The sequence below is a fragment of the Galeopterus variegatus genome, unplaced genomic scaffold (assembly GCF_000696425.1).
Source record: "Galeopterus variegatus unplaced genomic scaffold, G_variegatus-3.0.2 Scaffold6215, whole genome shotgun sequence".
Classification (NCBI taxonomy): Eukaryota; Metazoa; Chordata; class Mammalia; order Dermoptera; family Cynocephalidae; genus Galeopterus; species Galeopterus variegatus.
Genome location: NW_007732326.1, coordinates 43,625 through 56,006, shown reverse-complemented (window position 1 = coordinate 56,006; position 12,382 = coordinate 43,625). Strand labels below are relative to the sequence as shown.

At 37.8% G+C, this 12,382-nt stretch overlaps 1 protein-coding gene across 1 annotated transcript in view; it reads left to right on the top strand.

The window, feature by feature from the left end:
- RBKS (ribokinase) overlaps positions 1 to 12,382 on the top strand; it is a gene marked incomplete at its 3' end in the record, with an annotated part of 69,087 nt that overhangs the window by 24,656 nt on the left and 32,049 nt on the right. Inside the window, exon 2 of the mRNA XM_008590581.1 lies at positions 7,479 to 7,611. Coding sequence (XP_008588803.1) covers positions 7,479 to 7,611 — 133 coding nt within the window. The remainder of the gene's footprint in view (positions 1 to 7,478; positions 7,612 to 12,382) is intronic.

Here is a 12,382-nt window from a genome sequence, read left to right as displayed (position 1 = left end):
TGAAATACTACAATTCACAACAACATGGATGGACTTAGAGAAAATTATATTAAGTGAAACAAGTCAGGCACAGAGAGAGAAATACCACATGTTCTCACTTATTTGTGGGAGCTATAAGTAAATAAATATACAAACAAATAAATGGTTGGGGGGGAAGACATAACAATCACAATAATTCCTTGAACTTGTTAAGACAAGTGAACAGATATGATGTAGTTGGTGGGGGTGGGGAGAGAAAGGGGGGGAAGGGAACAGGTAAAGGGACATGAAAATCAACTACAATGGGGCCGGCCCGGTGGCGCACTGGATAGTGCGCCGCTTGGGAAGCACGGCGGCGCTCCCGCCCGAGGGTTCAGATCCCACATACAGACCGGTTCCCGCTCACTGGCTGAGCGAGGCGCGGGAGCAACACCGAGGGTTGCAATCCCGTTGCCGGTCCCCGGTCCGGTACGGGGGCAACACTGAGGGTTGCGATCCGTTGCCGGACACGGAAAAAAAGACAAAAGACAAAAGACAAAAAAAAAAAAATCAACTACAATGTATATTGAGAAGTTAAAATAAAAATAAATACATTTTTTAAAAATTATATATATATACATAAAGGGGAAATAAAAGACTTTTTCAGGACAGCAATAGCTGACAGAATTTATCACCAGAAAACTCTCATTACAGTAAATGTTGAAGTTCTTTAGGTGGAACCAAATTATACCAGATGGAAACTCAGATCCATGTAAAGGAATGAATAGCCCTGGAAAAGGTTAATATATGAGTAAGTATAAAGACTTTTTCTTCATTTCTTACTTGAAACAGCAATTCACAGTTTAAATTTTTAAAAAATAACAAATTCTTGTAAGGTTTATATCATGTAGAAGTAAAATGTATGACAATGATAACACAAAAGTTAGAAAGGGGAAATGGAAGAATACTATTGTAAATTACATTTTTAAGTGAAGTAGTATAGTAATGTTTGGAAATAAACGTGATAAGTTAAAGAAGCATATGTTTGTAAATCTTAGATCAATTACTTTTAAAAAATAGAAAAAAGAGGTAGAGTTATAACATGCAAATAGGGAAGAAGAAATGGAATACAGTTAACCCAAAAGAAGGTAGGAAAGAGGAAAGAAATGAATGAGTATTGTAATGTCAGGTAGTGATATTGCTGTGAAGAAAATTGTTGGGAAGCAATGTTCTATGGATGTTTTCATGTGTCTGCATGATCAGGACTTTCTGAGCAAAGATTGCTGGCATTCGCATTAAAGAATGTTACATTGACAAATAAGCTTTGGAAGTTAAAGACCTCCAGAGAAATTTAAAGACTTCTCCCCAGGACAGTTTGTTTTCATGCCAGGGGTTGTAAACCTAGAGACCTCCCCTTCTCTGCCCTGAGAGGATCTGTTTACATTACAGAGCAAAGGTCAGTAAGTCCTAGGCTGTGGTACATGTACTTCTCCTCCCCTCGTTCTTTCCTCCAGCTCAAAGGGGAGGAGGAGCAACAGCTGTATGCACTGTGCTATATAACTCCAAAATTCATTATTTGGGGGTTCCTCTCATCACGTCACCCTGTGGGGGATTGGAACATGGAGAACTAAATTATGAGTATTCAAATGCTGTCTCTGACCCAGAAACCTAGTGTTTCGTGTCAGAATGAATGAATGAATACTTAACAAAAATTATATCAGGAAGGGGGGGTCTCCTGTAAGGTGTTCTAGGAAGGTCTCTCTTAGAGAACATTTGAGCAGAGATGTGAATGAAGTAAGCCTTGTAAGACCATAGCATGGGAGAAAACCATAATGTCCTTATCTGAATTGTCTCTCCCATTGCCTGGTATACTTTTTCACACATAAGTAAATTTTAAATAAATAGAGGTCGAGGACATGACACACTGAAAGGTTGGCCGCTTCTGACTAGAGTATAATTTTTCTACTCTATAAATTCAAGAGTAGCTGCATCTTCAGACAAAATGACTTTTTAGCTAGGAGAAGATATGGATTAGAAATCAAAATCAGTAAATAACTGTTTAAAGCATAATTCATGTTTCATTTCCTTAAGTAAATCATATATACGTCTGCAAAGTTAGGGTTAGGGATCATAGAATGAATTTTTAATTGGGAGGTTAAGTTCTTTTTACAGAGGTAAAAGAGATGTCACTGACTTGATTTTGAAATTACTCTCAACCTTTTAAATGTGACATACGCAAATGCTGAAAAGAACAGATATGGTTGAAGAACACAGGCAGTAGGAATAATAAATTAGCGTAATGAATTTTAATTGGGTAATAACTAATAGTACAATCTCCTATTACAGAGGCTTACGATATGTTAAGCTTGCAGCCAGAAGAAAGGATTGATATAAAAGCCAAAAAGAAACATATTCCTTGACTTTGGGCTGAAACCAGTATTAGTGTGACCTTAACAAAACTTGAAAGACTTCTTATCCCCTATCACCAGGTCATTCCTTTCTTCAGTTTGAATAATCTCTGAGAATCTGTACACAACCACATCATTGTCAAGAAGTTAAAAGCAATTGATAAGTTGTTCTGGTAACACCTGTCAGTGAATTAACTCAGAGCACAAAACCCAGGCATTTAAGGAGTTGACAAGTATTATTAAACCTGTTTTGCAAGAGAAGAAGCTGGTTCAAAAAGGGAAAAGCTGTCAAAGGTAATACAATCAGTAAGTGGCTCAGGCCTCCTGCCTCGCACACCCAGGATCTAACCATGGGACTGCTCATTGCAGGGAACCATTTATGAACATTTATCACTGTTCCCTTCTGTCCAGTTTAATGTTGTGACATTTTTAAAGCTATAAATTTGTTTTACATTCAAATTATTATGTGTCGTGTTCTCTGTTCAGGTTTTTTCCCTCATTCAGAAATTGCACTATTTGAAATTTTAAATTGTAGCAAAAATGTTTTTCTACCCCTACTGCTGCTTCCTTTTTTTTTTTTTTTTTTTTTTTTTCTTCCTTGAGCACTTTAATTTGTCTGTGTTTGGCACCCTGTTAAACCTCATGTTTGAATTAGGGTGAATCATAGTAATGCTTTCATCCAGAGGATGGTGCTTTGCACAGGTCCTTTCTTGAACCTGAACATAATTTTATGATTTTAATAAGGAAGAAAGATAGGAAAGTCTATTTCAAAGTAAATTGGGGTTTATAATTCAGAAATGGTGCTTCTGCCTATTTATAACTTTCTAGTTGCTCTCTCCACTCCATTCTCCACTTTTCGGTTTATTCATTTTTTAAAAAAAAATTAAGCAATAAACTGTCTCAGTCTAGGTTCAGCAGAAAGCAGAGCATAAGACAAAGGCTTAAGTGGACATACTGCATTCAGCACTATAACCCAGGAAACAAAAGCGAGGGACAGGGAAATTGAAGTAGGGAAGAAGAAAGAACCTATACAAAGATACTTGACATTTTTTAGTTGATCATTCCTGCAGGCAGCTGACTGCTCAGTCCTTTAGGACAGCCCCAAGATCCATAGCAAAGAAACAGAGAAGCCCTGGAGAGGGAAGAGAGCAGCACTGGGCAAGGCTCCATTAGGTTGTACCTGCAAGAAGCCAGCTGGAACCCACGAAGAACTGGTGGCTAGAAAATTAGACAGGCCAAATGAATTTGAAGTAGTGACAAGTGGTATCCCATAATACACTAATATGTATACTTGTATATACTTATGTGTATAAGTATATAAAGTAAAACATGAACTTTTGCTCCCCACCCTTCTGTGTCACTTTCTATGCGTGTACATATTACATGAGAATATATACATATATCTTTTTCCTTTTTAGAAACATGAGTCAAATCATACTAATCTCCTGTTCTGTGACATGTTTTTTTCACTCATGTATTACTTGCATCAGCATTGTCTTATTGTCAGCAAATTGATTTTGCCCCGTAGGAGGTACATTGTGAAACACTGAATTAACATTTGTTGAATTAATGCATGAATGAAGGAATAATGATATGACTTATAGCTACAGTTCTTGCTTGTGAAAGAATACTGCTGGTGTTGGGAATGCAGTGGGCAAGATCTACTAGAGCATCTGACAAGGGATTAATATCCATAATATACAAGGAACTCAAACAATTATATAGTTAAACAAATAACCCAATTAAAAAATGGGCAAAGGAGCTGAATAGACATTTTTCAAAGGAAGACATACAAATGGCCAACAGGTACATGAAAAAACGCTCAACATCACTAGTCATCAGGGAAATGCAAATTGAAACTACATTGAGATACCACCTCACCCCAGTTAGACTGGCTATAATCAAAAAGATGGCGAATAACAAATGCTGACGAGGGTGTGGAGAGAAGGGAACACTCCTGCACTGTTGGTGGGACTGTAAATTAGTACAACCATTATGGAAAACAGCATGGAGGTTTCTCAAACAACTACACATACATCTTCCATATGATCCTGCAATCCCACTTCTGGGTATATACCCAGAGGAATGGAAATCATCATGTCAAAGGGATACCCGCACTCCCATGTTCGTTGCAGCTCTGTTTACAATAGCTAAAACATGAAACCAACCTATGTGTCCATCGATGGATGATTGGATAAGGAATCTGTGGTATATATACACCATGGAATAGTACTCTGCCATAAAAAAGAGTGAAATACTCCCATTTGCAACAACATGGATGAACCTGGAGAAACTTACGTTGAGCAAAATAAGCAAAGCACAGAGGGATAAATAGCACATGTGCTCACTCATAAGTGGGAGCTAAGAGACAAAGAAGGGAGGAAAGAAAGACCACACTAGTGCATTAGACTTGCAGAGGGAGAGAACATTCCTTGGGCTACAAAGTGGAGTGGGGGGGATAAGGAGAGGGGAGGTAGGTTGGGGATAATTAGGTGGGGGACATGGGGTACAAATGCAATTTGTGGTAATGGGTATGCTGCCAGTATGAATCTGGCCCTCACATCATGGGCACGAGGGGTGACAATCAGCTTTGTATCTCATGAATATTCATAACCAATAAAAAATAAAAATAAAAAGATCTGCTAGAACACGGAATTGTTACTACCAAACAATTGCACAGACATCCTTGCCAGTCTGCTCCTCCTTCCCCAAATAAGACTTTCATCCTCAATTCAGAAGCAAGAATGGATGCTATACAGGGGACACATGGAAGAGAGACAAAGGAAGAGTCTTACAAAGATTCATTTAGTCCACAAATATCTGTTAACCTCTTCCTAAGAGACAGGTACTTTGTATAAAATGGAGAACATGACAGACTTGGTCCCTGTCCTCCTGCGGGAAAGTCTACAATTAAGAAAAGAAAGAGACAAGAGTAGGGGAAAGATGCAGAAGGAAAAGAAAAAAAAAAGGAAAATACCAAAGGAGTGAAGAATTTTAGTGATCACTGAATTAATACAGTGCTCGTGTTCGTATAAATTGTTTCAAGATGAGTTTAAATCCCAGCCATCTGCTCTCACATCAAACACACACACGCTGTACCCCTGATTTCACCTCTCCCCCACATACATATACATCCCAATAATAATCAGGCGATATATTTTTGTGATTTCCCACAGCTGATAGAAAATACACCTGATTCAAACCAGTGAACTGTGACCCAGGTCTAAGTAAAAATATAGTGGAAGTCGTAAGTTTCTTTAGTGACAGTCTTACTAATTAAGTTATTTGGCCTGTTTTTAACCACATTTTTTATATTTTTTTCTTTTCAAGGTTGTTATGAGTGTTGTTTGTAGCAGCATCAATAAGCCAAGAATTCACATAGGTACTCAATCACACAGATTACTCATCATTGCCTGTTCATAACAGAATCCTAAAATGTTTAAGATTTCTGATGCAAATCAAAATCTCATCATCACTTGTCATTGCTAAATTAAATGACAGGATAATAACTACATTAAAATCATTTTTCTTTTGATTGAGCACCTTTTTCAGAAGTGAACCTTCTAGATGTATATTTTTTTCATCAGTACTATAAATGCATTTAGAACTCAAGATAAAAATAGAATTTAAAAAGGGAGCCATGGGATGTTTTCAAATTATTGATGAGTGTCTTTTGAATTGCAACCATATTTGACTCTGCACTGCTAGGGAATGAAGTAGTTTATCCCAATTTATTGACACTTTTAGAACTATGTAAAGGAGGTTCACAGATTGCGCTTGGTCGTTATTGAAACAGTCATGTATTCTTGGCATCAGTTATATGTCATCCCATTGCAAACAGGCTGCTAGTGACCCACAGGACTTGGCATTGTTCTGTTACTCTAATAGAGATATTGGTTTCAGATCACAGCCTATGTGGGAAATGAATATAAATTTCTAATCTGCTAAGCCACGTAGGTTCTCAGTGGACCTACCACTGTGAACTTATCTTTTTGCCTTTCTTTCCTGTCTAATGCTATTTAACCTTTTTGCTCACACCTACCCTCTCTCCATCTGCTCCATTTGGCCCTTGGCCTGCTTCTTTGTGGCCAGCCAGCCAGTCCTTGTGCCACTCGAGCCCATTTTCTTCGCTTGCCCCCATACCCAGGACTCTTCCATTTTAAAGTCAGTCACTTCTGTCCTTCAAAGACTTTGTTTCCTCATATCTTCTGCTTTGATGTTATGAAAATCATACCCTGAAGCAAACCTTTTACTCTTTTTGCCTCATTTAATACTATCATCATTGGGCAAGAACATTATAGTAAAAACCCTTTGTTCTCAGGGAAGTTGAGGAAGGTATTGACTGAAACAAGATTGGCTATTGAGTTAATGATTATTGAATCTGGGTGATGGGTGAAAGGGGGTAAAGGAAGTCAGTATGCTACTCTTTCTACTTTTATATGTTTGAAAATTTCCGTAATTGAAATTAAAAACTGAACTTAGCTCTTTAGGATCCATTTTTCAGAAATTGATGTTCTTTTTTGAGTCAGCGCATAAAATGGTGTGGTACACAACATGGACTGGACTAAAACCTGATCCTGCCCTCTAAATATCCCACTCCCACCTCACCCCCAAGTAAACAAATAAGATTCTTTAGTACCTGGAATTGCAACTTCCCTCTTCTCCCTAGGTCCTGTACTTGATTAGCAGAACTGTGGTACACTTCCTGCTTCTTGTTAAAGTGACCAGATGAACCCATACAGAAACACACATTAACTTCATCCAACTTATTAAATCTCCCACTGTGAATAAAGCTCTGTGCTAGGCATTGGGAAGAGAAATATAAAACAGGAACCCATGAATAACCCTGACGCAGTACAGACACTAGGAACTGTCGTGTGAAGTACCTAGTGGCCTGTAGGTGAGAAAGAGGAATTCTGTCAAGGAGAGGCGCATTCTCAATAATGATGCAAACTACTGAATGTCATCTTAAAGGTAATCGACCCTGCTTCTGCCCACAGTTCTCATTGTTAAGACTGTTAAGAGCTCCATCTTATAACCTTTCCTCTAAAGAACTTAAATTGATTGCAGTTACCAATGTGCTTTTTTTCTTCTCTTTTTAAATTATAATAGTCTTACTTCTCGTTTGCCAAAAACTGGAGAAACCATCCATGGACATAAGTTTTTTATTGGCTTTGGAGGGAAGGGTGCCAACCAGTGTACCCAAGCTGCTAGGCTTGGGGCAAAGACATCTATGGTGTGCAAGGTAAGTGTGAAGTATAGTGGAGATTCTAGAAGCAAGAATCTGGTTTTAAGACTTGAGTTCATCGGTTTTGGGGGGATTTTTTTGTTTTTTAACCATTTTAAAGTGAACAATTCAGTGGTACTTAGTATATTCACAATGTTGCACAACAAACACTTCAATCCATTTCCAGAACATTACCATCATTCCAAGCTAAACCCTTACCCTTTAAGCAGTTTCTCCCCCATTCCCTCCTCTCCCTAGGTGCTGGCAACCACCTGTCTGTATTTCATCTCTTTGGATTTATCTATCTGTATATTTCATATAAATGTAATATAGAATATATGGCATTTTATGTCTGACTTCTTTCACTTAGCATACTGTTTTTGAGGTAGCATGTATCAGTATTTCATTTCTTTTTATGGCTGGATAATAGTCCATTGTATGGATATACCACAATTTGTTTATCCATCAGTGAATAGATTTATGGAGACTTGGGCTGTTTCCACCTTTTGGCTATTGTAGATAGTGCTTCTGTGAACATGCATATACATACTTGTTTGAGTACCTGTTTTCAATTCTTCTGGAAGTTCATTGTTTTTAAAGACTAAATAGAAGAAAGTAATCTTCCTTGTCCTTTATATAAGTTTCTATGTCATTAAATCCTCTAGGAAGTAACAGCCCTCAAATGACTTAATGCTGCATTCCCTGAATGTAATGAGTTTATAACTGGAGTATGAAAAGTGAGGGGAATTAGTCTACTCCTGTGGGTTTCTAGAGTCCAGTTTCTAATCAACAGCATGAGTCATTCCATTTCTAGCAGGTTTCACTGCAGCAACACAGCTTTTAGAAACTTAGTCTAGTAACTGACAATTTACTCATAAGTCATTTTCTTTGAATGTTGTATCTTAGAACAGAAAGTAATCTGGGCCATAATAAACTACATATAACTGATTTTTCAGCATAGTTCTGTTTTCAGGTATGTAGAGAAATGATATGTAACATAGTAATCCTATTTTTATCCATCCTACTGAAATAATTTGAAAATAAAACAAATGAAATTGGCTGCCAAAGGTTCAAATTTTGCATCTTTCATGAAATTTTAAGGAGTTATCATTACTAATATAACAAGGAAGGTAGATTATGGGTTTTTGTGTGTTTTCGTTTGTTTTGTTTTTTAGGGAAAGCTAGGCTGGATCTGCAGAGTAGAGGATAAGAAAAAAATATAAAAAACTTCAAAGAATGAGCTGTCTCCTGTGAACTGTAGATTTTATCAAAATTTCTCTGAAATGTCATTTTCCATTGCATACAGCTCTTTTCTCTCCACAGGGATCTTTAAATGATGTATAACTATACAATTTTCACTTCGTCTGCTAATGAACTGTAGCTTTATTGCTAACGTATGGTTAACATGATATAATTCCTATATGGCTATTTGGTCAAAAACATCACATGAGACATAACATTCAAAGTAAGAAGTCCTCATTTGCTAAGGTTGAGCTCTTGATAGACTTAAAATATCAATACAATTAATCAACAATTAATTATGTGCTAGGAATTATGGGGCTGTGACAGGGGCTAATTAAAAATTTTAGGTCTCTGGGCCGGCCCGGTGGCGCACTGGATAAGTGCGCCGCTTGGGAAGCGCGGCGGCGCTCCCGCCCGAGGGTTCGGATCCCACATACAGACCAGTTCCCGCTCACTGGCTGAGCGAGGCGCGGGAACAACGCCGAGGGTTGCACCGGTCCCCGGTCCGGTGCGGGGGCAACACCGAGGGTTGCGATCCGTTGCCGGACACGGAAAAAGACAAAAGACCAAAAAAAAAATTTTAGGTCTGACGCATCCCATACTTGATTAGATATGAAGGTTTAGGGAGTACTCTGATGGTGCTGACTTAAGGGGACTCGGGAACTGAAAAGAGAATGAAATAATTTCTTGTCTGGGAAAATCAGGGTATAGAATTGTGTTAGAAGCTAGGCACTCAAATTAATGCCCTGGGAAGAGAGAAGTTCCCGAGAACTGGAGATGCTACAGGAAAGACTAGGGAACCCCTCTCCCTGAGAAGGTTATAGAAGCTGTTCATGCAGTCATTAAAGTCAGGATTGGATGTCCCCTGGGATCTCATCCAACTCAAAGATTTTGCGATTGGTTTTGTTGTAGGTCTCTTGAATAGGAGGAAAAGAGAGAAGCACAAAATAGAAATATTTGAATTATAGAACAAAACTTGGGAATTGAATCATGAAACCATATGAATGGTTGTGAAGAATAGAAGGCAGGAGGCTATGTTTTGGGAAATGTTCCAGTTGGGAGGTTGATTAAAGCAGAGGTGCTATTTGTTTTATTCTGCTCTGTGTATGATGGTTTGTGTTAGCATCTGTGCAGCTTTGAAAGTACTACACATCTACAGTACCCCTGATTTAGTCATCTGATGTTTAGCCCCACAGTGGAATTTAGCCTGGGTGTCCACACAGTAGAGGAAAAGAAAACATGACTTCAGCTAAAACCTATCCATGCTAACTTTGCTTAGATAACCTAGGGCCTTTAGACATGGTTTTACTTAAAAGCTTAAGCAAATTGCATAATATTCTTAGACTTTTTAGAAAGAAAAATATTTTATAACAGAAATTATCTATCCATTTATTATGATATTTTTTCCAGTATGAAGTACATTTTTATTAAGCAAATTAGCCAAACTCACTTTATAGCAGTTTTTTATTTTTATTTATTTTTTGTTGTTTTTTTGTTTTGGGGTGGGGGAAGGAGGGTGTTGACAACTAGCTGGTACAGAGGTCAAACCCTGGACCTTGGTGTTATCAGCACTGCACTCTAATCAACTGAGCTAACCAGCCAACTGTTTATAGCAGTTTTTAAAGATGACAAGTTCCAAGTAGAAACCAAAATCATGAATTTAATCAAGATAAAAGTGAACAGATGGAGCAAAGGAAAAACAGGTCGAAAATTTCCTGTGATTTTCTTAGCAACTGTAATTTACCTGCTACTGCCCTACAACAAACTAGAATTCAAGCTCTTGTGAAGTAAAATTGTTTGATGGCACAGGAAAAAAAAAAATCTTATATTAAGCTAGTAAGAAGTATTGGTCAACGTATTGTGACAGAATATTAAGCAAGAGTTACATCAATATTTGTACAGTGACACATGTACAAGGGATCTTCGAAGAGTACTTGGAAAGATTCATATTATCTTTCAATTCCATTTTCCATGAACTTTTTGAAGTACCTTCATATAATGGAACACTTCAAGTAGTTAAGAGTTATGTAATCGGCATTAAACTGAGTCATGAGCCAAGGCTAACATCCACTGAGATTTGGAGATAGTATTTTGAGATTTTAAAATCTAGGCAGATATTACAGAAATGAAAGTCTTCTTCCAAGGGCAAAAAGACTATTAGGACATCTTTCATATGACTTCACCTGATTTGTGTCTCTTCATCCTTTATTCCATTGAAGCTAAATGTTAGAGAGTAGGAGAAGTTATTTCTAAACATCAAAATTAGCAGCTCAGGAGGACCATGTTAGAGTAAACTCAAGGTACAGTGGCCCAATATGAGCCCAGAAGCCCTGCCTCCTGTGCAGGTGAACGGATGTCTGAGCAGGCATGGCCCCTAATGACACAAGTCAGGAACCAGAAACTGGGAGGACCTTCAAGAAATTACCTGGTTTTGCTTCCTTCAAACGTGAGACTATCTAACCTCTCGAGTACAGGCTGCTATTAGTTTTCCCTTCAGAACAGTCACGTGGAATTCTGTGATAGAGACAATATGTTCAATCAGTGGTACTCAAAGTTCTGTCCTTAGGCCAGTACCAGGCTGCAAGTTATCACTGGTTCAACAGTACAGGAATTGAGAATAAGTGGTTAAAATCATTTATAGCAATTTGACAGAATAATATTATAGCTGTTGAATACAATAATATAATAATAAATTAGGCCTAGTATTTGGTATGACTGTTTTCATTTCACTGTTTCTATATTTTACAAAATTATTAGTCCTTGGTAGATTGAAAACAAGAAAGCGGGGAGAAAAAAACAGGCCTTCACCACAGATAGCTTGAATAAGCAGTGTATTAGAGTACCCATCAACTTAACCGAAAAGGTACCTTCTGTTCTAGATTTCTGTAGGAGAATCAACTGATCATGCATTGAGATTTTCATTTTCAAAGATCAAAAATTAGTCACCTTTAAAGGTAATATGTAATGAAGTGAAATCTTTTTTTCCTGAACTCTGTTGAAAGACAACTGCCTAAAACTAGTTGGCTTTGTTGATTGGAATACTTAGCCATATGTTTAAACACAGGGGATCCTATGATCCTATAATCAAAAAAATAATACACGGGCCGGCCCGGTGGCGCACTGCTACAGTGCGCTGCTTAGGAGCGCGGCGGCGCTCCCGCCGAGGGTTCGGATCCCACATACAGACCGGTCCGCTCACTGGTTGAGTGCGGTGCGGGTGCGACACTGAGGGTTGCGATCCATTGCCGGACACGAAAAAAGACAAAAAGGAAAAATAATAATAATAATAAAATAATACACAACTTATGTAGGAAGAAATGAGAGAGAGTAATTGGATTACCACAAATCTACCATTGCTCTCAGATAAACAGGCTTGGTAATGGTGATTGTAGCTTTAAATTTGTATATTAAACACCATTATTCAGTAAAACACCCCTTTATCTAGGATTTAAATAACCAGCGAGCTTAAATAACTGGAATTTTATGAATTCTTCTTTTATCTCTTATGATAAAGCCACAAATGATAAGTTAAAAGTTAATATGAAGG